This window comes from Hypanus sabinus, chromosome 18, assembly GCF_030144855.1.
Source record: "Hypanus sabinus isolate sHypSab1 chromosome 18, sHypSab1.hap1, whole genome shotgun sequence".
Taxonomy (NCBI): Eukaryota; Metazoa; Chordata; class Chondrichthyes; order Myliobatiformes; family Dasyatidae; genus Hypanus; species Hypanus sabinus.
In genome coordinates, this window is record NC_082723.1 from 67,795,877 (window position 1) to 67,821,651 (window position 25,775).

Genomic DNA, 25,775 nt, shown 5'->3' on the forward strand with positions numbered 1-25,775 from the left:
AACATTCATGATAGACAAAGGATAATTGATTAATATTGTATACTTGTATTTTCAGAAGGCCTTTGACAAGGGGCCTCACATGAGGCTGCTTAACAAGCTATGAGCCCATGGGGTTACAGGAAAGATTCCAGCATGGATAAATAGTCACTGATTGGCAGGAGACAAAGAGTGGAGATGAAGTGAGCCTTTTCTGGTTGGCTGCCAGGGACTAATAGTGTTCCACAGGGGTCTGTGCTCAGACTGATTCTTTTTACATTATATGCCAGTGATGGAATTGATGGCTTTGTTGCAAAGTTTGAGGACAATATGAAGATGGTGGAGGGGCTGGTAGTGTTGAGAAGTAGAGAGGCTCTTGAAGGTCTTGGACAGATGAGGAGAATAGGCAAAGAAATGGCAGGTGGAGTACAGTGTCAGGAAATATATGGTCATGCTCTCTGGTAGAAGAAATGAAAGGGCACATTGTTTTCTAACTGAAGGAAAAATTCAAAATCTGAGGTACAATGGGATTTGGGAGTCCTTGTGCAGGATTCCCTAAAGATTAATTACCAGGTTGAGTCTGTGGTGAGGAAGGCAAATGCAGTGTTAGCATTCATTTCAAGAAGACTAGAATATAAAAGCAAGGACCTAATGCTGAGGCTTTATAAAGCACTGGTGAGGCCTCACTTGGAGTATTGTGAGCAGTCCTGGGCTCCTTATCTTAGAAAGACCATATGATATAGGAGCAGAATTAGTCCAAAGGATGTGCTGTCATTGGAGAGGGTTCTAAAGAGGTTCACAGAAATAATTCCAGGATTGAAACACTTGTCACATGAGGAACGTTTGATGGTTCTGGGCCTCTACCCACTGGAACTTAGAAGAATGAGTGAGGACCTCATTGAAACCTATTGGATATTGAAAGGCCTTGTTACAGTGGATGTGGAGATGATGTTTTCTATGGTGGGGGAGTCTAAGACCAGGGACACAGCCTTAGAATAGAAGGTCTTTCTGTAACGGAGATGAGGAGGAATTCCTTTGCCCAGAGTGTGGTGAATCCGTGGAATTTATTGCCACAGGCAGCTGTGGAGGCCAAGTCATTGAGTATATTTAAGGCTGAAGTTCACAGATTCTTGATTAGTTAGAGCATGAAGGGATACGGGAAGAAGACAGGAGATTAGGGCTGAGAGGGAGAACGGATCAGCCATGATGAAATGGTGGAACAGACTCGATGGGCCAAGTGGCCTGATTCTGCTCCTGTGCCTTCTGGTCTTAGGGACTGAAAAAAAGTAAATTTACAGGTTAATGGGTACATATGGAATAAAATGCGCATAAATACATAAATTCCAGCATGTTTTTACAACATAAACACCATTGTAAAAAGTGGTTTACAGATCTTACGATGGAGAGACTAAGGTAATAGACGGGGGTGGGGGAGACGCTAACTAGAATGGTTGATCAGATTAACTGCCTAGGGGAAGAAAGTTTTAGGATGGTGTAAAGTTTTCTTTTGTTTTAATGGCCCTATAGCGCTTTTCAGAAGGGAGTTTTTGGAAAGGGCAGTTTGCAGGGTGGGTTGTGTCTTCAACGATTTTTCCTACCCATTTCTTTGCCCTGGGCCCGTACAAGTTCTACAGTGATGCTGGGCGGTAGTCAATGAGTATTTCTGCTAACCTGACAGTTCATTGTAGCTTTTGTATATTGTGAGAAGCCATCTGTACTAATGGTGGATGGAGGTGGCAGGGTTTAGAGGATCAGAAAGCTTTTAAAAACCAACAGAAGGCAACTAGAAAGGTCATAAAGAAGGAAAAGATGGAACATGAAGGTAATAATATTAAAAAGGAAATCAAAAGTTTCTTCAGAAAGAGACGAGGCTGGAAAATGATGCTGGAGAGGTAGTAATGGGAAAGAAGGAGATGCTGGACATACTGAATAAGTATTTTGTATCAGTCTTCACTTTGGAAGACATTAGCTGTATGGTGGAAGTTCAAGAGTGTTGGGGGCAGAAGTGAGTGAAGTGGCCATTATTAGGGAGAAGGTCCTTGGGAAGCTGGAAGGTCTGAGATAGATAAGTCACCTGGACCACCCGAGTGTTCTGAAAGAAGAAGAATTTCTTTAGACAGAAGGTGGCAAATCTGTGGAATTCATTGCCACGGTGGCTGTGGAAGTCAAATATATTTAAGGCAGAGGTTGATAGAGTCAGGCCATGAAGGGATACAGGAGACTGGGGCTGAGAGGGAAATGGTTTAGCCTTGATGAAATGATGGAGCAGATTAGATGGGTCAAATAGCCTAATGCTGCTCCCTTATCTTATGGCTTTATGGTTTATGATTGTAAGCATCTGGTTTTATGTACTTGCTTGGTTATTGGAATAAAAAGTGAGAAGATCTTCCAACAATTTACCACACCCAAATACTACGCAGCCTTTGACACAGTCCTGAAATATTGAAACCAACAACTTGCTTCGATAAGTGGCAACAAAAGAGCAGCATGCATGAGTTAACATAACACTATTACAACACCGGTGACCCAGGGTCAATTCCTGCTGCTGTCTGTAAGGAGTTTGAAGGGTCTTCCTGCGACCTTGTGGTTTTCCTCCGGGTGCTCTGGTTTCCTCCCACATTGCAAGCTCCTTACAGACAGCGGCTGGAACTGAACCCCAACCACTGGTTCTAGGTTCAAAGTTCGAAGTAAATTTTATTATCCAAGTGCATCCATGTCACCATATACAACACAGAGATTAGTTTTCCTGGGGCATTAGAATAGTAACTATAACAGGATCAATGAAAGATCAACCAGAGTGCAGAGGACAGCAAACTGTGTAAATGCAAATATAAATAAATATATGAGATAAAGAGTCCTTAAAGTGAGATCATTGGTTGTGGGAACATCTCAATGATGGGCAAGTGAGTGTATTTATCCTCTTTTGTTCAAGAACCTGATGTTTGGGGGATAGTAACTGTTCGTGACCTGAGGCTCCTGTACCTTCTTCCTGATGGCAGTAGAGAGAAGAGAGCATGTCCTGGATGGTAGGGGTCTCTGATGATGGATGCTGCTTTCCTATGATCGCGTTTGTGGTTGGGAGGATTTTACCCATGATGGACTAGGCCGAATCCGCTACCTTTTGTAGGATTTTCTGTTCAAAGATATTGGTGTTTCCATACCAGGCCGTACTAATGCAGCCAATCAATAGACACGTGTATAGAAGATTCTCAAAGTTGTAGACGTCATGCTGAATCTCTGCAAACTCCTGAGGAAGTTGAGGTGCTGCTGTGCTCTCTTTCAGAACAGGTCCTCTGAGATAATAACACCCAGGAATTTAATGTAGCTGACTCCCCCCACCTCTGATCCTCTGATGAGGACTGGCTTATGGACCTCTGGTTTCCCTCTCCTGAAGGTCTGTGTGTGACAGATCTTCAAATCTCCAATATTTAGTATGTGCTGTCAGGTTGAAATTGCCGTTCTTGTGATTTGTTGTGTGTGAATAGGTCATTATAATATTTATTAACATTTAATATGTTACAGCGGGCACTGTTTAACCCAGTCACCCTCTGTTCTAGTTGTGTTTAAGTGCTGAGAAGGTATTGTAACTTAAGCTATCTGTGACTCATTAGATAGTCTGCATTTGCTTTGGATGCAGGCAGAATTGGCAATTTGATGAAGATTTCTCTGGACTGACTCTGCAGAATATAAAATCGATCTAATTGTTTGCTTGTTTGTCGAGGACCGCATGACAACACTCTATAATGTGGAAGAATTGGGAAAGTGCTTTGTAGGGAAGCTCGGGTCATAGTGCAAGCGGGGAGATCAACCCCGCACTTTGTCTTGCCTCCTGGTTTCTTAAACATAGGCAGTTCCAAGTACTCTGTTAAAACCCAGAAACCCAACACCACTCAGTCCCAGTGTGTACGAATGAACCCCACTCCCCCAGTGCTGAAATCTGCTGTGCAGAGAATTTCTCCCCATTTCCCCCGATGCTCTGACCCCAATCTCACAGGGAACTTCCCTGCAAACAGACACATAGCCCCACGATGTTGTTCCAACCTTTTAACCTGCTCCCAAGATCAACCTGCTCCCTTCCCTTCCTCATAGCTCTCCATTCTCCTGTCATCCATGTCCTCTCTAAGCATTTTTACATGTCCCTAATGTATCTGCATCTACCACCATCTCTGGCAGTGTGTTCCACTCTCTGTGTAAAAAAAAACTACCTCTGACATGCCCCACCCAATACTTACGTCCAATCTCCTTAAAATTATGCTCCCCCCCCCCCTTGTATTAGCCATTTTCACCCTGGGGAAAAGTCCCTCTGGCTATTCACTTGATCTGTGCCTCTTATCGTCTTGTACACTTCTATCAAGTCATCTCTCATCCTCCTCTCCAAAGAGAAGTGCCTTAGCTCGCTCAGTCTTTCCCCATAAGACATGCTCTCTAATCCAGACAGCATCCTGGTCAATCTCCTCTGCACCCTCTCTAATCCAGGCAACATCCTGGTAAATCTCCTCTGCACCCTCTCTAATCCAGGCAGCATCCTGGTGAATCTCCTCTGCACCCTCTCTAATCCCGGCAACATCCTGGTGAATCTCCTCTGCACCCTCTCTAATCCAGGCAGCATCCTGGTGTATCTCCTCTGCACCCTCTCTAATCCAGGCAGCATCCTGGTAAATCTCCTCTGTACCCTCTCTAATCCAGGCAGCATCCTGGTGTATCTCCTCTGCACCCTCTCTAATCCAAGCAGCATCCTGGTGAATCTCCTCTGCACCCTCTCTAATCCAGGCAACATCCTGGTGAATCTCCTCTACACCCTCTCTAATCCCAGGCAGCATCCTGGTGAATCTCCTCTGCACCCTCTCTAATCCAGGCGACATCCTGGTGAATCTCCTCTGCACCCTCTCTAATCCAGGCAGCATCCTGGTGAATCTCCTCTACACCCTCTCTAATCCAGGCAGCATCCTGGTGAATCTCCTCTGCACCCTCTCTAATCCAGGCGACATCCTGGTGAATCTCCTCTGCACCCTCTCTAATCCAGGCGACATCCTGGTGAATCTCCTCTGCACCCTCTCTAATCCAGGCGACATCCTGGTGAATCTCCTCTGCACCCTCTCTAATCCAGGCAGCATCCCGGTAAATCTCCTCTGCACCCTCTCTAATCCAGGCGACAACCTGGTGAATGCACCCTCTCTAATCCAGGCAGCATCCTGGTAAATCTCCTCTGCACCCTCTCTAATCCAGGCAACATCCTGGTAAATCTCCTCTGCACCCTCTCTAATCCAGGCAGCATCCTGGTGAATCTCCTCTGCACCCTCTCTAATCCAGGCAACATCCTGGTAAATCTCCTCTGCACCCTCTCTAATCCCGGCAACATCCTGGTGAATCTCCTCTGCACCCTCTCTAATCCAGGCAGCATCCTGGTGTATCTCCTCTGCACCCTCTCTAATCCAGGCAGCATCCTGGTAAATCTCCTCTGTACCCTCTCTAATCCAGGCAGCATCCTGGTGTATCTCCTCTGCACCCTCTCTAATCCAAGCAGCATCCTGGTGAATCTCCTCTGCACCTTCTCTAATCCAGGCAACATCCTGGTGAATCTCCTCTACACACTCTCTAATCCCAGGCAGCATCCTGGTGAATCTCCTCTGCACCCTCTCTAAACCAGGTGACATCCTGGTGAATCTCCTCTGCACCCTCTCTAATCCAGGCGACATCCTGGTGAATCTCCTCTGTACCCTCTCTAATCCAGGCAGCATCCTGGTGAATCTCCTCTACACCCTCTCTAATCCAGGCAGCATCCTGGTGAATCTCCTCTGCACCCTCTCTAATCCAGGCGACATCCTGGTGAATCTCCTCTGCACCCTCTCTAATCCAGGCGACATCCTGGTGAATCTCCTCTGCACCCTCTCTAATCCAGGCGACATCCTGGTGAATCTCCTCTGCACCCTCTCTAATCCAGGCAGCATCCCGGTAAATCTCCTCTGCACCCTCTCTAATCCAGGCGACAACCTGGTGAATGCACCCTCTCTAATCCAGGCAGCATCCTGGTAAATCTCCTCTGCACCCTCTCTAATCCAGGCGACACCCTGGTGAATCTCCTCTGCACCCTCTCTAATCCAGGCAGCATCCTGGAAAATCTCTGCACCCTCTCTAATCCAGGCAGCATCCTGGTAAATCTCCTCTGCACCCTCTCTAATCCAGGCGACATCCTGGTGAAACTCCTCTGCACCCTCTCTAATCCAGGCAGCATCCTGGTAAATCTCCTCTGCACCCTCTCTAATCCAGGCAGTATCCTGGTGAATCTCCTCTGCACCCTCTCTAATCCAGGCGACATCCTGGTGAATCTCCTCTGCACCCTCTCTAATCCAGGCAGCATCCCGGTAAATCTCCTCTGCACCCTCTCTAATCCAGGCGACAACCTGGTGAATGCACCCTCTCTAATCCAGGCAGCATCCTGGTAAATCTCCTCTGCACCCTCTCTAATCCAGGCAACATCCTGGTAAATCTCCTCTGCACCCTCTCTAATCCAGGCAGCATCCTGGTGAATCTCCTCTGCACCCTCTCTAATCCAGGCAACATCCTGGTAAATCTCCTCTGCACCCTCTCTAATCCCGGCAACATCCTGGTGAATCTCCTCTGCACCCTCTCTAATCCAGGCAGCATCCTGGTGTATCTCCTCTGCACCCTCTCTAATCCAGGCAGCATCCTGGTAAATCTCCTCTGTACCCTCTCTAATCCAGGCAGCATCCTGGTGTATCTCCTCTGCACCCTCTCTAATCCAAGCAGCATCCTGGTGAATCTCCTCTGCACCCTCTCTAATCCAGGCAACATCCTGGTGAATCTCCTCTACACCCTCTCTAATCCCAGGCAGCATCCTGGTGAATCTCCTCTGCACCCTCTCTAATCCAGGTGACATCCTGGTGAATCTCCTCTGCACCCTCTCTAATCCAGGCGACATCCTGGTGAATCTCCTCTGCACCCTCTCTAATCCAGGCAGCATCCTGGTGAATCTCCTCTACACCCTCTCTAATCCAGGCAGCATCCTGGTGAATCTCCTCTGCACCCTCTCTAATCCAGGCGACATCCTGGTGAATCTCCTCTGCACCCTCTCTAATCCAGGCGACATCCTGGTGAATCTCCTCTGCACCCTCTCTAATCCAGGCGACATCCTGGTGAATCTCCTCTGCACCCTCTCTAATCCAGGCAGCATCCCGGTAAATCTCCTCTGCACCCTCTCTAATCCAGGCGACAACCTGGTGAATGCACCCTCTCTAATCCAGGCAGCATCCTGGTAAATCTCCTCTGCACCCTCTCTAATCCAGGCGACATCCTGGTGAATCTCCTCTGCACCCTCTCTAATCCAGGCAGCATCCTGGAAAATCTCTGCACCCTCTCTAATCCAGGCAGCATCCTGGTAAATCTCCTCTGCACCCTCTCTAATCCAGGCGACATCCTGGTGAATCTCCTCTGCACCCTCTCTAATCCAGGCAGCATCCTGGTAAATCTTCTCTGCACCCTCTCTAATCCAGGCAGCATCCTGGAAAATCTCTGCACCCTCTCTAATCCAGGCGACATCCTGGTGAATCTCCTCTGCACCCTCTCTAATCCAGGCAGCATCCTGGAAAATCTCCTCTGCACCCTCTCTAATCCAGGCAGCATCCTGGTAAATCTCCTCTGCACCCTCTCTAATCCAGGCAGCATCCTGGTAAATCTCCTCTGCACCCTCTCTAATCCAGGCAGCATCCTGGTGAATCTCCTCTGGACCCTCTCTAATACAGGCAGCATCCTGGTAAATCTCCTCTGCACCCTCTCTAATCCAAGCGGCATCCTGGTGAATCTCCTCTGCACTCTTTCTAAGCCAGTCAGCATCCTTGTAAATCTCCTCTGCACCCTCTCCAAAGCTTCCACATCCTTCCTATAGTGAGGTGACCAGAACTGAGCACAATACAAGCGTGGTCCAACCAGAATCTTAGAAAGCCGCAACATCACCCCGTTGCTCTGGAACTCAGCCCCACTGACAAATGGAGGCCAATACACCATGCGCCTTCTTAACCAAGATCCCTCTGTTCCTCCACAGAGCTAAGAATCTTGTTATTAATCCTGTATCACACACAAAATGCTGGAGGAACTCAGCGGGTCAGGCAGCATCTACGGAGAGGAATGAATAGTCGATATTTTGGGCCGAGACCCTTCGGCAGTACTGGTGTCGAAATGTCAGTTGCTTCCCTGCTCGTTTGTTTGTTTATTTATTTAGTGATAGAGCCACACCACGCCAGCAACCCTCTGCAACTCCAATTTAATCCAAACTAATCATGTGACAGTTTGCAATGACCAGTTATCCTACTGACCAGTACCCCTTTGGACGGTGGGAGGAAACCTATACATTGCACGGGGAGGACGTACAAACCCCTTACAGAGGACGCCGGGATTGAACACCAAACTCCAACACCCTGAGATGTTCCCCCCTACGTCCCAAACAAATGTAGGCTGCTGGGTTAATTGAATACTGAAAATTGCCCCGAGTGTGTAGTTGGGTGGTAGAACTGAATGGGAATGTTGGAGATCCAATTTACAGTGCAGAAAAATGGTGAAGGGGATCGTTCTGATGATTGAGAATAGATTTGATGGGCCAAAGAGCCTCCTGCTATGCTGTAAGGAAATATGAAATAAATATTTGCCTCTGTGCACTGGATACCATTTATACCACATCTCAGTAGACCAAACCCAATGTGGTCAATGCCCCAATCCCCACCTCAACAGTGCACCAAGCCCCCACCTCTATTGTTCAACCAGATACCAAATCCATCTTCCCAGAACCCTGAATATCATCTTCCTGGATTGCTGAATCTTCTCATCAGGTTTATTACCACTGACGTCTTGCAGACAAACGTTTTAATTTCTATCCCCATTCCCATTCTAGCATGTCAGACCGTTGCCCATCTTCAGCCACGATGAGGCTGCTCTCAGGGTGGAGGAGCAACCCCTCATGTTCTGTCCAGGGAGCCTCCAACCCGATGGCATGAACATCGATTTCCTCTTCTGTAAATTTTTTCCTGTTCCTCCTTCCCTCTTCTTCAATTCCCCACTTACCTCGTCTCCTCATCTGCCTATCACCTCCCCCTGGGTCCCTTCTCCCACGGTCCACTCTCCTCTCCTATCAGATTCCTCCCTCTCCAGTCCTTTATCTCTTCCACCAATCACCTCCCAGCTTCTTTCTTCACCCCCACCTTCCCCACCCACCTAGTTTCAGCTATCACCTTTTAACTTGTCCTCTTACCACTCCCCCCACCCTCTTATTCTGGCATCTTACCCTTTCCTTCCAGTCCTAAAGAAGAGTTTCGGCCTGAAAAGTTCCCCTCCGTAGACGCTGCCTGGCCTGCTGAGTTCCTCCAGCAATTTGTGTGTGTGTTCTTCAGCAGCTGCTCAGTCTCTTGTGTTTAATGTCACTGACATATATTGTGAAATCTGTTGTTTAGCGGCAACACTACATCGCAATACCGAAAAATTACAATAAGAAATACATGAAGTAACTAAGTAGTGCAAAATGAGAACAAAATTAGTGAGGTGGTGTCCATGTGTTCGTGGGCCGTTCAGAGATCTGATGGTGGAGGGGAAGGAGCTGTTCCTGAAGTGTTAAACTTTGGCCAGCAGGCTTCTGCCCTTCCTCTCTGATGGAAATGATGAGAAGAGGGTGTGTTCTGAGCTGGCGAGGGTTCTTCATGTGGCCACACAGTCACGAGTGTAGAGAGAGCGGAGCAGTGAGCTAAACGTGCGTCTTTGAGGGTCGTCTGCGTTGATCATAAAATGATGAGTGTGTCTCTTCAGTCCCCTGTGGTAGCGTTGAGAAGTGAGCATGGGAGACCACAGCCAGTGTAGATCGGAAGTAATTTCTCCCCTCTCTGGCGATCAACACGGGCACACCTCACGGATGCATGCTTAGCCCACTGCTCTACTCCCACTGGGTTTATACTCGTAGAAGCGTAATGGAGCACTGCCACAGGAAAGCAGAATCCGTCAACAAGGACTCCCACTATCGGAGCCATGCTCTCTTCTCACTACCACCGTCGGGCAGGAGATACAGGAGCCTCAGGTCCCACACCACCAGGTTCAGGGACAGTTATCACCCCACAACCATCAGACTCCTGAACCAGTGTGGATAACTTCACTCACCTCAACTCTGAACTGAGCCTAGGGTCCCACACCACCAGGTTCAGGAACAGTTATCACCCTACAACCATCAGGCTCCTGAACCGGTGTGGGTAACTTCACTCACCACAACTCTGAACTGAGCCTAGGGTCCCACACCACCAGGTTCAGGGACAGTTATTACCCCTCAACCATCAGACTCCTGAACCGGTGTGGATAACTTCACTCACCTCAACTCTGAACTGAGCCTGGGGTCCCACACCACCAGGTTCAGGAACAGTTATTACCCTACAACCATCAGGCTCCTGAACCAGTGTGGATAACTTCACTCACCTCAACTCTGAACTGAGCCTAGGGTCCCACACCACCAGGTTCAGGAACAGTTATTACCCTACAACCATCAGGCTCCTGAACCAGTGTGGATAACTTCACTCACCTCAACTCTGAACTGAGCCTAGGGTCCCACACCACCAGGTTCAGGAACAGTTATCACCCTACAACCATCAGACTCCTGAACCAGTGTGGATAACTTCACTCACCTAAACTCTGAACTGAGCCTAGGGTCCCACACCACCAGGTTCAGGAACAGTTATTACCCCTCAACCATCAGACTCCCTCTCAGCCCCAATCTCCTGCCTTCTCCTCATATCCTTTCCTGCCCTGACCAATCAAGAACCTATCAACCTCTGCATTAAATATACCCAATGACTTGGCCTCCACAGCTGCCTATGGCAATGAATTCCACAGATTCACCACTCTCTGGCTAAAGAAATTCCTCCTCATCTCCGTTCTAATTGGAGGTCCCTCTATTCTGAGACTGTGTCCTTTGGTCTTCGGTTCACCCACCATAGGAAGCATCCTCTCTATCGAGGCCTTTCACCATTCAATAGGTTTCAATGACCCATCAAACACTCGTGATATGACAAGCCATTCAACCTTGGAATCATTTCAGTCAACCACCTTCAAACCCTTTTCACACCCTTTCTAAGATAAGGGGCCCAGAACTGCTCACAACACACTGCGAGGCCTCACCAATGCTTTATAAGGTCTCAGCATTACATCCTTGCATTTATATTCAAATCCTCGTAATGACATATATGTACCTTGATAATAAATTTACTTTGAACTTTGTATGCCTGCAAGAAAATAATCCCAGGTTTGTATATGGTGACATGTACAGTATGTCCTTCTATGCGGTGGTGTGCTGGGGCAGTGGCATCAACATGGGTGATGCCAACAGGCTCAATAAACTGATGAGAAAGGCTGGCACTGGAGACTGTGGTAGAACAAAGGACCCTACGGAAAGTCCTGGCAGTTCTCACCCTCTGCATGCCACCTTGGCTGAACAGAGGAGCACAGTTAGTAATACCCTAAGACAACTGTGCTGCTCCAAAGAGTGCGATATGAGGTCTTTCTTACTCCCAGCCATTAGGCTCTATAATGAGTCAACCTGCAGCTGGGGAAGTGATGGCCCCCTCCGGTTAGACTGTTTGTGGTAAGTAATTTTCATTCTTCCTCTAGTATTTCTATCTGTGCAGTTGTGATGCTACCGTGACACTGTAATTTCCTTTGGGATCAATGAAATATCTGCCTACCTATGACGATAAACTTACTTTGAAAGAGTGCTTTTGCTTTGTGGTTGGCTCCGCTCTGGGCCTGGCACCTGACGTTCGGTTTGTGTTACAGTGAAAGGGACCCTCAGTGAAGACACCATCCGCCTCTTCCTGCAACAGATCGTGGGGGCCATGAAGGTGCTCCACAGCAAGGGGGTTATCCACCGTGACCTGAAACCACAGAACATCCTGCTGTCCCACATCGGCGGGCGGAAATCCAACCCCAACAACATCCGCATCAAGATAGGTAGGAGAGAGCTCTGTCCTCTCACAGCTCTCCGTGCCTGGGAATGGTGGGGTTAGTACAGCGCCAGGAACAAACGCCATCTCAGCCTTCGTTAATTCTGGCATCGCAAACGAGGGGGATTAAAAGCTAAAGGTTTCCTCTCCTGACGTATCCACGGCAATTAGAATGAGGCTTTGTAAGGTTAGATTGAATTTGGAGCATTGTGACAGGCTTTGGACCCCTAATCTGAGAATGGTGGCTGGGTGGAGATACGTCTCTACCAAAGGAGGTGTATGGTGCTTGATCCCTCCGCTAGCCTGCAGGTCACCCTGGGGCAAGGTGTAGCACCTGCTTAGCCCCCCGATCAGGGTCACGTGAAGCCACGGGAGCAGGTGGTGGACGGTCGTTTGAGCAGCCGGTGCAGATCACAAGTCCTGGTTGTGTGACCACTGACACCAGGCAGACAATCTCTGAAGAGTATTCATAATGGCTGGTGGTCTCCTGGCTTGTAAAGACACTGCCCAGAAGAAGGCAATGGCAAACCACTTCTACAGAAAAATGTGCCCCGAACAATTTCATGGTCGCCTATATCATACAACGTGGCACATAATGATGATGTCATAAAACACGGCGTATAATGATGATGATGCTCTAAGATAACATGGAGAATGATCTTGGGGATGAAAGAGTTAATGATCGAGGAGTGTTTAACATCTCTGGGCCTGTACTTGCTGGAGTTTAGAAGACTGAGGGTGATCTCACTGAAACCTATTAAATTTTGAGAGGCCAAGATAGTGGATGTGGAGAGGATGTCTCCTATAGCGGGAGACTCTAGGACCAGAGGGTACGGCTTCAGAACAGAGGGACATCCATTTAGAACAGAGACAAGGAGGAATTTCTCCAGCCAGAGAGTGTGACTCTGTGGAATTTGTTGTCATGGAGACTCTGGAGGCCAAGCCATTGGGTATATTGAAAACAGCAGCTGACAGGTTCTTGATTTGTCCCAGGCTATGGGGAGAATGCAGGGGAATAGGGTTGAGAGGGATAATAAATCAGCCATGATGAAATGGTGGAGCAGATTCGATGGGCCAAATGGCCTAATTTTGTCCCCTGCTTTATGATCTAATTCTGACCTCCAGAATAAGTAAGATCAGCGGACAGAGGGAACTGAAATCGGTTTATTATTGTCATGTGTACAGAGATAGTCTGAAAGGGTTTTGTTTTGAATGCCACCCATACTGATCATTACAGGGCATTAATACGTCAGCGTAGTAGAAGGAAAAAATAATAACAGTGTGCAAAATAAAAGTGTTAACAGTTACAGATGCCCTGACCTATCAACCTCTGCTTTAAAAATACCCAATGCCTAGGCCTCCACAGCTGTTGTCTATGACAACAAATCCCATCAACGTTGGCACGTTGGTTTTGTGCCATCGAAGTCATCCCTGTGGCCATTGCGAATGCAATATTCAGCTACCGCCGATTTCTCCGGGTATACCACCCTGTGCTCCTTGATGCAGGTTTCCACCATGCGTCCCGTCACAGTTTCTTTAAGGATCGCCAGTATCCTGAAGAAATGCCAGATTAATACCATCCTCAAACCCATAATGAAGCTCAACTCACAGCTTATGCCAGTCAAGGATGGCTGGTGATTCCAGGATTCGCTGTGAATGTGGAGCAGCGTATATCGGCCAGTCAGGATGCACGGTGGAAACCCCTACACAAAACTACTGCAAATCATGACATATGTGAGTGCCACGCCAGTGATTTTCGGGACCGCCTGGTAAAGGAAGCCACTGAAATCAAACTAGAGGAAAAGAATTTTAACAAAGATGAAGATCTCGCTCTGAGTAAGAACTGGAGTTCTGATTGTAAGCAAGGTGGGACAGTGGAAGCCTGATTGGATGAGGACTAACCAATCAGGAGGGTCGGACAATGGGGATATAAACACCATCAGACTAGACACGCCCAGGCAACATCCCTGATGAAGATGGTGGAGTTCGTCATCAAAATGCTGGTGAAAATCGTTACCTGTACCTGGCTGGAAGCCCAAGAAGAGTTTATTCTGCAAATGCTGGAGGAACTCAGCAGGCCAGGCAGCATCTTAGGCTCACTGTTGGCCAGCATTGTGCATGGACATTGCAGCCTAACTGTCGACGTGATACGCAGGCCAGGGCAGTACGATGTGGAGAGCAAGCTGTCGTCCATGCTGCAGGCTCCCCCTCTCCACGTAGCTAAAGAGGAATGGCAGAGACCGATACGGTCTGGCACCAGCATCAGCGCAAACTCTACCTGAGGGACTCCAGCTCAGGTGCCTCCCTCGGGGTTCATTCTAGGAGCCTTCTCCATGAGCAGGTATAGCCGCAAGGCAGTGGAGGATTGAGATCAGAGTTTTCCTTCTGGATGAGTCGCTGACCATTGCTGACGAACCCCACCTGCCCAATGTGACTGGCTTTTAGACGCCAATAACCCACCTTTGCCCTTCACCTGTCAGTAGAAACGGTTTTAGTTGCTGAGCCACGTGTGTGAATGCCAAGAGCAGGAACTGCTTGGCAGAGGCTATTTGAGACGCACGCCATTGGGAGCATTTAATAGGTAGTGCAGGGGTCTGTGGTCCATGGCACAAACAAGATTGGGAACCCCTGAGGTAATGGGAGCTTATCTCCACTACCCCACCCCACAGCTGTCACATCCTTAAGGGATGTCGGCAGCATCTGTGGAAGTGGATAAACAGTCAACATTTTGGGCTGAGATCCACAATGAGGCCATGTTGCGGTAGATTGTCAGGCCAAGGGTCCATCTTCTCAGACTGCAGAACTGTTTAATAGTCTTATTACAGCAAGGAAAAAGTTGTCTTTGAACTTGGTGGCAGGTGGCTACAGGCTTTTGTATCTTCTGCCCGATGGGGAGGGATGGAGAGTGAATATCTGTGGTGGGGGGGCGTTTTTGGTGCTGGATGCTTTACCGAGGCAGCAGTAAGTGTAGACTGAGTGGAATCAGGCACTAGAGCTCGAACGGCTGACGTGAGGCTGACACCCTCTTCCAGTGGCCATATCTCAGACTGTTCCCTCCTTCTCTTTCAATGCAGCTGACTTTGGCTTCGCCCGATATCTGCAGAGTAACATGCTGGCAGCAACCTTGTGCGGATCGCCCATGTACATGGTGAGTACTCTCCATCGTTACAGGCAACCTGTGGTCTTCAGGGTTCTCTGTAGCCCTGGTTATCACCCCACTTGAAATGTTAGCTATTTATGCGGAAAGGCATCGTGGGACAGGCCCTTCCGGCCCTACGAGCTCTCTGCTCAGCGACCCCCATTTAACCCTTGCCTAATCACGGGACAATTTACAATGACAAATTAATCTACTAACCGGTACGTCTTTGGACTGAGGGAGGAAACCCACACATCCCACTGGGAGAACATTCAATCTCCTTACGGGTGGCGCTGGAGTTGAACTCCGAACTCCGATGCTCCAAGTTGTAATAGCGTTGCACTAACTGCTACACTACCGTATCTCTGAGATAGTATGGAGTGTTTTATATCCCTGGGTGACGATGAACTTTTCGTTAAGTACAGAAACCCTCCAACCCTGCGGCAGCCTCTTGGTGAGCCGTCCGTCCCCGGTGAGTTTGGCCGCCGTATGACTTCCAAAGCTCGCAACAATACGGTTGGCTCTTGACGGACCCCCGGGGCGGACGTTGTAAATTACCACTTTGCAGCAAAGTGGCAGCCCTTCACCGTCTTCCTGAGGGCAGCTGGAGAAGGGTAATCCAGTCCAGTGCAAAAGCCTTAGGCACAGTTAAATAGTCGGGGTGCTTAAGGCTTTTTCACCATACTGTATTTGTCAACATGGAGAGCGAGCTTGTAAATCTCGCGGGAGCAAAGGACATTGGGAATGGCGAGGATGGAGTGCAGTGGGAGGGGTGTGGGACAGGTGGCAGAGAAGGAGTGCCAGGGTGGGGCGTTGGCACGGGTGCAGACACCCAGCCCTGAGACACCAGGCAAGGTAATTTGATTCCAAACAATTGGTTTATTGACCATTACCGAATGTCTCTCTGGTGCTTCCTGCTCCCTCCCCTCTCCCTTCCCCTTTCCCCAACCATGATTCCCCTCCCTGCCCCCTTCCCACTCTCAGTCCACAATAGAGACCCAGATCAGAATCAGGTTTATCATCACTCACATAATGTCCTGATTTTTTTTGTGGCAGCAGTACAGTGCAATATGTATACTTACTAGAGTACTGTGCAAAAGTTTCAGGCACCCTAGCGATATATACAGTACAAGTGCCCAAGACCTTTACACAGAACTGTAGATGAGGAGGAATTTCCTGAGCCAGAGAGTGATGAATCTGCGGAATTCTGTGCTGCAGACGGCTGTGGAGGCCAAGTCATTGAGTATATTTTAAGTGGAGGTTGATAGGTTTTTGATTAGTTAGGGTGTTAAAGGTTTCAGGAAGAAGACAGAAGAATAGGGAGGGATAATAAATCAGCCCTAATGAAATGGCGGAGCAGGTCCTATGTCTTGTGGTTTCATGAATAAATGAAGATAATCTTTGCCTTTACAGTAAAGAGGAGTATCGGAAGCAGGTGAACCCAATGACCTACAAATCTGCAGTTAATACTCTGCAGAGCAACAGATTATCTACGGTGGAATACTGATGACAGATTTAATGAACTGGAGATGTTTGGGATAAAGTTCACAATACAAGCCACTGCCTGAACCTTGGCCCAGAACAGTTCAGGAATTAACAATTGCATTAAAGGGTCAGAGAGGTCCACAGCATAGTTATGCACTGTCGGTATTTTAGTTGGAATTCTGGGGATATTGAACACATGAAGCTCCTCAGGGACAAAATCACAATTATTTCTCCCGTTTGAATCATTCCTTCAGAACATGAATTGATTACGGTAGATGGGATGTTATGTTGAAGTTGTACAAGACGTTGGTGGGGCCTAATTTGGAGTATTCTGTGCAGTTCTGGTCACCTGCCTACAGGAAAGATGTAAATAAGGTTGAAAGAGTACAGAGAAAATGTACGAGGATGTTGCCAGGTCTGAAGGACCTGAGTTATAAGGCAAGATTGAATAGGTTAGGACTTTGTTCTATGGAATGTAGAAGACTGAGGGGAGATTGATAGAGGTGGACAAAATTTTGAGGGGTTTAGACAGAGCAAATGCAAGCAGGCTTTTTCCACTGAGGTTGGGTGGGACTACATCTGGAGGTCATGGGTTAAGTGTGAAAGGTGAAAAGTTTAAAGGGAAAATGAGGGGAAACTTTTTCACTCAGAGGGTGCTGAGAGTGTGGATTGAGTTACCAGTGCGAGAGGTAGATACTGGGTTAATTTCAACATTAAAGTAAAATTTGGATAGGTAGATGGTAGGGGTATGGAGGGCTATCGTCCCAGTGGGGGCTTTATAAATGGCTTGGCACGGTCAAGATGGTCCAAGGGGCCTGTTTCTGTGCTGGTCTTTTCCCTGACTCTCTGACTCTAACATACAACAGCCCAGCACAGTATTGAATGGTACCAAGTCTGACTGTGAAAGCAGGAAGGTAGGGTACGGAGCTGGCAAACCCGCACCGTAACAACACAGAAACTCCAAAGACCTCATCCCTGAGAGAGGATGGAGAAGATGAGAAGTGGAGGAAGAGGTACACGGTGGTAGGTGATAGGTGAAACCAGGAGAGGGGAAGGATGAAGTAAAGAGTTGGGAAATTGATTGGTGAAAGAGATAAAAGGCTGGAGAAGGGGGAATCTGATCGGAGGGGACAGAAGACCATGAAAGGAAGAGGGAGGTGCACCAGCAGGAGGTGATGGGCAAGTGAGGAGATGAGGTGAGAGAGGGAAGCAGGAATGAGAATGGTGAAGGAGGTGCAATAACCAGAAGTTCAAGAAATTGATGTTCAGGCATCGGCAGATTTTCTCATCTTTGTGCTCCTTGAAGGTGTCCTGGATACTACAGAGGCTGGTGTCCATGATGGAAGTGACTGAGTTTACAACTCTCTGCAGCTTTTTCCAGGGAGAGTGAGATGGGGCAAACCTTAACCGTTGTGGGATTGGAACCGAGTTAAGGCCAGTGAGTGAGAAGGGCATGTGGTGGAGTGACTGGACGTCCAGCAGATGGGATCACAGTCATTTCCTTCACCGCTTTGACCTAACTCATTAGGGGATTTCAGGCCTGGGGGTTTGAGTAGCCCCTTCTGAAGCAGATTTCTCACCTCTCAGTAGGACGGAGCCCAATCCAACACAAAGTAGCTATGGTGGAACAAAGTTAGCCCACTAGGGTTCACTCGGTCTCAGGATAGGATGGTTGCTGGGAAGTCTGACATTTAGATGGCCATTCAGCCCATCAAGTCTACTCTACCATTTGATCATGGTTCGTTTATTTTCCCTGTCAACCCCATTCTCATACCTTCTCCCTATAATCTTTGTTGGCTGGACTAATCAAGAACTTATCAAACTCTGCTTTAAATATATCCAATGACCTTGTCATCTGTCAGAATAAATTCCACAGATTCACCACCCTCTGGCTAAAGAATTTCCACCTCATTTACCGTACTCAGTAAACCTCTCAGGCTCATATATCTAACTAGGGTGCCTAAGGATTTTGCACAGTACTGTAGTAATTTTATGTATTGCTGCCGCAAAAAGAAATAAATTTCATGACATATGTAAGTGATGATGAACCTGATTCTGATCTGGGTCTCTATTGTGGACTGAGAGTGGGAAGGGGGCAGGGAGAGGGGAATCGGGAGAGGGGAGGGAGTGGGAAGCACCAGAGAGACAGTCTTAATTGATCAATAAGACTACTGTTTAGAATCGAATGACCTTGCCTGTTGTCTCAGGGGTGGGTGTTTGCACCCACACCACCCACCCGACACTCCTTCTCTGCCACCTGCCCCACACCCCTCCCACGGTGCCCCACTCTTATGGATTCTCCGATCTGTAATCATATATAATGTGTGGAATTCTGACTCTAAAACTGGATCAGGCTTGTTGTTATTATTATTATTCAATAATTCACCAGGAGGAAAGAACTTTTGTTCCCAATGCATTGTAACTATCTTTAATAATTGATTGCAAGTGTTTGACGTAAGTGAAGAGGGAGTATGGAGTTTTTCCAGACTGAGATATACCATTAGGTTTGCAGCAGGATAAATCAAACATCTCAAATCAGATCAATAAGCAAAATCAGAACCACAGTCAGGTTTAATGTTGTGAAAATTGGTGTCTTTACAGCAGCAGGTACATTGGAACAATAATAGTAGGAAAGAACTGTGAATTACAGTAAGTATTAAACAGTTAAATTATATAAGTAGTACAAAAATGGAAATAAAAAAGTAGTGAGGTGGTGTTCATGGATTCAATGTCCATTCAGAAATCGGCTGGCAAAGGGGAAGAAGCTGTTCCTGAATCACTGAGTGTGTGTCTTCAGGCTCCTGTACCTCCTCTCTGATGGCAGAGGGGAAGAAGCTGTTCCTGAATCATTGAGTGTGCGTCTTCAGGCTCCTGTACCTCCTCCCTGATGGCGGAGGGGAAGAAGCTGTTCCTGAATCACTGAGTGTGTGTCTTCAGGCTCCTGTACCTCCTCCCTGATGGCAGAGGGGAAGAAGCTGTTCCTGAATCACTGAGTTTGTGTCTTCAGGCTCCTGTACCTCCTCCCTGATGGCAGAGGGGAAGAAGCTGTCCCTGAATCACTGAGTGTGTGTCTTCAGGCTCCTGTACCTCCTCCCTGATGGCAGAGGGGAAGAAGCTGTTCCTGAATCATTGAGTGTGTGTCTTCAGGCTCCTGTACCTCCTCCCTGATGGCAGAGGGGAAGAAGCTGTTCCTGAATCGCTGAGTGTGTGCCTTCAGGCTCCTGTACCTCCTACCTGATGGCAGAGGGGAAGAAGCTGTTCCTGAATCGCTGAGTGTGTGTCTTCAGGCTCCTGTACCTCCTCCCTGATGGCAGAGGGGAAGAAGCTGTTCCTGAATCACTGAGTATGTGTTTTCAGGCTCCTGTACCTCCTCCCTGATGGCAGAGGGGAAGAAGCTGTCCCTGAATCACTGAGTGTGTGTCTTCAGGCTCCTGTACCTCCTCCCTGATGGTAACAGTGGGCGATGGGTGTCCTTAACGATGGATGCTGCCTTTTTGAGGCATGCTCCTTGAAGATGTCCTGAATACTACAGTGCTCATGATGGAGCTGACTGAGTTTACAACTCTCTGCAGCTTATTTCGGCCCTGTAGAGCAGACTACCCCTCCAAACCAGACGGTGATGCAGCCAGTCAGAATGCTCTCCACGGTACATCTGTAGAAATTTGTGAGTGTCTGCGGTGACAGACCAAATCTCCTCAAACTCTTCATGAAGTATAGTCGCTGTTACGCCTTTTCTGTCGCTGCGTTGATATGTTGGGTCCAGGATAGATCTTCAAAGATGTTGTCACCCAGGAACATGAAGTTACTCACTCTTTCCACTTCTGATCCCTCGATGAGGACTGACTTGTTCATTGCATTAACTCCCCAAAATTCTTCTCTTTTTACTATTTATTTATTTATTGCTTAGTGATTCAGCACGGTAACAGGCCCTTCCTGGTAGTAAATGCTTTCGGGGTTAAATTGAAACTGACATCAATTTGTCAGATGTTACTTGGTTCCCGGGATGTAATCTATCTCATCTTCTGCTGAGACTGCCGGACTTCAATCAACAAGGAGGAAAGAATACAGAGAAAACTGACCAAGATGTTGCTCGGACTTGTGCTTCTGAATTAGAGGGAAAGGATGAATAGGCTGCAGGGATCGGTGCTGGGACTGTTGTTGTTTGTTATCTGTATCAAAGATCTGGATGATAATGTGGTTAAACTGGATCAGAAAATGGGCAGATGACGCCAAGATGGGGGATGTTGTGGGCAGTGAGGAAGAGGCTACCATCGCTTGCAGCCGGATTTGGCCTAGCTGGAGAAATGGGCTGTAAAATGGCAAATGGAAGATGGCAGCCAAGTGTGACCTGTTACACTCTGGGAGGACCAACCAGGGTAGGTCTTACACAGTGAGCAGGGCACCGAGGAGTGCGGTAGAGCGGAAGGATCTGAGAATACAGGTCCTTAATTCATTGAAAGTGGCGTCACACGTAGATAGGGTTGGCAAGAAAGCTTTTGCCACACTGGCCTTCATAAATCAATGTATTGAGTACAGGAGTTGGGATGTTATGTTGATGTTGTATTAGACATGGGTGAAGCTCAATCTGGAGTATTGTGTACAGTGTTCGTCACCTACCAACAGGAAGGACATAAATAGGATTGAAAGAGGGCAGAAAAAATTTACAGGGATGTCGTTGGGTCTGGATGACCTGAGTTAAAGGGACAGGTTGGGTGGGTCACAGGAATCGGTGCTGGGTCCATTACTGTCATCTGTATCAACTGCTTCAGAAAATTTGCAAATGGCAACAAGATTGAGGGTGTAGTAGGCAGCAAGGAAGACATTGCAGCTTCCAGCGGGATCGAGACCAACTGGGAAAATGGGCTTTCGGTGCTGTTGGGCAAAGCGTTTTCAGTATGCAAAGGGAGCTTTTTTTCCATTTCCCTAGAAATGTTATTAATCTGTTGCAGGATTTGCATAAAATCATTATCACATTGTACACTCTGCAACTTGTCCTCCAGCAATAAGTCGACAGTCTGAGCACAGAACAGACTTCTTAACCCTTTTCTGAGCATTTTGGATAAACACCAAACTACAAAGTTACACAGTGGCTTTGCAGAGTCACATTTGGACAGTCGGTTTGCTATAAGACATGGGATCGATGGGATCCATTTGGCCCATCGAGTCTGCTCCGCCATTCCATCATGGCTGATTTACTATCCCTTCAACCCCATTCTGTTGCTTTCTCCCCATAATCGTTGATGCCCTGACTAATTAAAAACCTGTTAACTTCTGCTTTAAATATACCAAAGGACTTGCCCTCCTCAGCCATCTGTGACAACGAATTCCATAGATTTACCATCCTCTGACTAAAGAAATCCCTCCTCACCTCTCTTCTAAAGGGACATTCCTCTATTTGGAGGCTGTGCCCTTTGGTCCTAGATTCCCCCACCATCCTTTCCACATCCACTGCATAGTCCTGGTTTGCTGTAATACCTGTTACAGCCTCGGGTGATATTGATCCAATCCATTTCAATGGGTCGCCACGGTAATGTAGCAGTTAGCACAAAACCATTAGAGCTCGTCGTGTTGGGAGTTCGATTCCGGCATCCTCTATTAGAAAGTTTGTACGTCCTTTAAGAATGCGTGTGGGTTTCCACCAGGTGCTCCGGTTTCCCCCCACAGTCCAAAGATGTACCAGTTAATCCAGTGGTAAGGCTAGGGTTAAATTGGTGAGTTGCTGGGCAGACTGGTTCAAAGGCCAGAAGAGCCTGTTCAAGCTGTATCTCTAAATAAATTGGACAGATTCTGACAGGGGTTTGGCAGGCTGGCTGTGAGCTTTCAGAATGACGGAGCAATTTATTCCTGCTCCCCTTGTTGTTAGTTTCCCTCTGTGGTGTCCGCCCCGTGCCTTCCTCCTGCCCAACCCGTCTCAGGGAGGTTCTCCCCTCACCTTCTCGGGCACGGAAACTCACTGACTTAACCGACACCTAGCGTCTACACAGGACCGTCTGCCCTTGATTACACTTTAGGAAGTCTGTAATTAGTGCTCAGGGAGAGGGTGTGGGCATTTTTAAACTATCTTCTTACTATCACACTAATCTGACCAGTTCCTCGTTTGGAAAGTTGCCTTGGCTCTCCGAGGAGTTTTAACTCAAACGACAACTCTTTCTTTTGGGTCAGTAATCTGAGAATGTCATTAGAAACCCCCCACCCCCCACCCAATGACAATGTCTTACTCCACTGGGAATACCCACAAGGGGGCAGCACAGGAGTATAACGCTTCAAAGCACCAACTGAACATTTTGTTTTCAAATCCCACTCCGTAAGGAGTTGTACGATCTCCCCATGACCGTATAGGTTTCCTGCGGGTGCTCCGGTTTCCTCCCACAGTCCAAAGGTCAGGGCTGGTGAGGTGCTGTCACGTTACATTGCTGCTGGAAGCGTGGTGGTGGGTGAAGGGTGAAGGGTGAAGTCCACAGTGAGTTCTTTAGTCATGTTGGTGAGCCATTGAGCCAAATGGGAGGTCAGGACGTCTGATGCACCTCCTGTCATTAAAGCTGCAAGAACAGCTCAATTCAAAGTCAGTCAGAAAGGGTAAGATGAGGGAACACACACCAGTCTTCATAGAGGGATCAGGAGTGGAAAGAGGGAGCAACTTCCTGGGTGTCAATATCTCTAACCTGGACCCAACATAACGATGCAGCTATAAAGAAGCATCTCCACGACTATACTTCACTAGGAGCTTGAGGAGATTTGGTCTGTCACCAAAGACACTCGCAAATTTCTACAGATGTGCAGTGGATAGCATTTTAACTGGCTGCAACATCATTTGTCATGGGGGGGCTACTGCATAAGATTGAAATAAGCTGCAGAGAGTTGTGAACTCAGTCAGCTCCATCATGGACACTGGCCTCCGTAGTATCCAGGACATCTTCAAGGAGCGATGCCTCAAAAAGGCAGCGTCCATCATTAAGGACCCCATCACCCACGTCATGCCCCCATTCTCATTTTCACCATCAGGGAGGAGGTACAGGAGCCTGAAGGCACACACTCAGTGATTCAGGAACAGCTTCTTCCCCTCTGCCATCAGGGAGGAGGTACAGGAGCCTGAAGACACACACTCAGCGATTCAGGGACAGCTTCTTCCCCTCTGCCATCAGGGAGGAGGTACAGGAGCCTGAAGGCACACTCTCAACGATTCAGCAACAGCTTCTTCCCCTCTGCCATCAGGGAGGAGGTACAGGAGCCTGAAGACACACACTCAGTGATTCAGGAACAGCTTCTTCCCCTCTGCCATCAAGGAGGAGGTACAGGAGCCTGAAGACACACACTCAACGATTCAGGAACAGCTTCTTCCCCTCTGCCATCAGGGAGGAGGTACAGGAGCCTGAAGACACACACTCAGTGATTCAGGAACAGCTTCTTCCCCTCTGCCATCAGGGAGGAGGTACAGGAGCCTGAAGACACACACTCAGCGATTCAGGAACAGCTTCTTCCCCTCTGCCATCAGGGAGGAGGTACAGGAGCCTGAAGACACACACTCAGCGATTCAGGAACAGCTTCTTCCCCTCTGCCATCAGGGAGGAGGTACAGGAGCCTGAAAACACACATTCAATGATTCAGGAACAGCTTCTTCCCCCCCTCCATCAGGGAGGAGGTACAGGAGCCTGAAGACACACACTCAGTGATTCAGGAACAGCTTCTTCCCCTCTGCCATCAGCGAGGAGGTACAGGAGCCTGAAGACACACACTCAGCGATTCAGGAACAGCTTCTTCCCCTCTGCCATCAGGGAGGAGGTACAGGAGCCTGAAGACACACACTCAGCGATTCAGGAACAGCTTCTTCCCCTCTGCCATCAGGGAGGAGGTACAGGAGCCTGAAGATACACACTCAGCGATTCAGGAACAGCTTTTTCCCCTCTGCCATCAGGGAGGAGGTACAGGAGCCTGAAGACACACACTCAGCGATTCAGGAACAGCTTCTTCCCCTCTGCCATCAGGGAGGAGGTACAGGAGCCTGAAGACACACACTCAGCGATTCAGGAACAGCTTCTTCCCCTCTGCCATCAGGGAGGAGGTACAGGAGCCTGAAAACACACATTCAATGATTCAGGAACAGCTTCTTCCCCCCCTCCATCAGGGAGGAGGTACAGGAGCCTGAAGACACACACTCAGTGATTCAGGAACAGCTTCTTCCCCTCTGCCATCAGCGAGGAGGTACAGGAGCCTGAAGACACACACTCAGCGATTCAGGAACAGCTTCTTCCCCTCTGCCATCAGGGAGGAGGTACAGGAGCCTGAAGACACACACTCAGCGATTCAGGAACAGCTTCTTCCCCTCTGCCATCAGGGAGGAGGTACAGGAGCCTGAAGATACACACTCAGCGATTCAGGAACAGCTTCTTCCCCTCTGCCATCAGGGAGGAGGTACAGGAGCCTGAAGACACACACTCAGCGATTCAGGAACAGCTTCTTCCCCTCTGCCATCAGGGAGGAGGTACAGGAGCCTGAAGATACACACTCAGCGATTCAGGAACAGCTTCTTCCCCTCTGTCACCAGATCTGTGAATGGACATTGATCACATGAACACTACCTCACTATTTTTTATTTCTATTTTTGCATAACTTATTTAATTTAACTATCTAGTATATAATATTCACTGTAATTCAGATTTTTTTCTATTATTGTAGAGACAACGAATTTCACAACATATGCCAATGATATTAAACCTGATGTGGATTTGAAATGTGTCCAGGCCTGTGATTCATGTATTAGTCAGCCGGCTGATGTGTAACACTTGTCAGATTCTGAGACCAGTTATCACGGATTCATTTGGAAAACAGAAACTGGGTTTGTTTATTTTCAAAGAGCAAAAGGAAACTCCAGGCTGAGGACACGAGGAACCTCCACCCTTCCTTCATGGCTTCAGTGTGGAAGGTCTTCATTTTTAATCGCCACAGGGACCTGAATTGTCAATTACTCACTCAGTGGCCACTTGAACCCGATATAGTGCCACCGAGTGGACAGTATGGGGCAAACTCAGAGATAGCTGGGGTACCTGAGACTTTTACACAGTACTGTATTTGTCAACGTGGAGTGGAGAGGGAGTCTGTAAATCTGATGAGAGCAAAGGATGTTGGGAATGGTGAGGGCGGAGCGCCGTGGGAGAGGTGTGGGACGGGTGGCAGAGAAGGAGTTCAAGAGAGTGGGGGGG

General features: G+C 48.1%; 1 protein-coding gene across 4 annotated transcripts in view; it reads left to right on the plus strand.

Moving 5' to 3' along the window:
* The window catches only part of ulk1b (unc-51 like autophagy activating kinase 1), a 148,455-nt gene that overhangs the window by 37,227 nt on the left and 85,453 nt on the right, over positions 1–25,775 (plus strand). For all 4 annotated transcript variants that reach the window (XM_059994596.1, XM_059994598.1, XM_059994595.1 and 1 more), the window contains 2 exons: positions 11,791–11,964; positions 15,032–15,105. In XM_059994596.1, the coding sequence (XP_059850579.1) occupies positions 11,791–11,964; positions 15,032–15,105 (248 nt within the window). The remainder of the gene's footprint in view (positions 1–11,790; positions 11,965–15,031; positions 15,106–25,775) is intronic.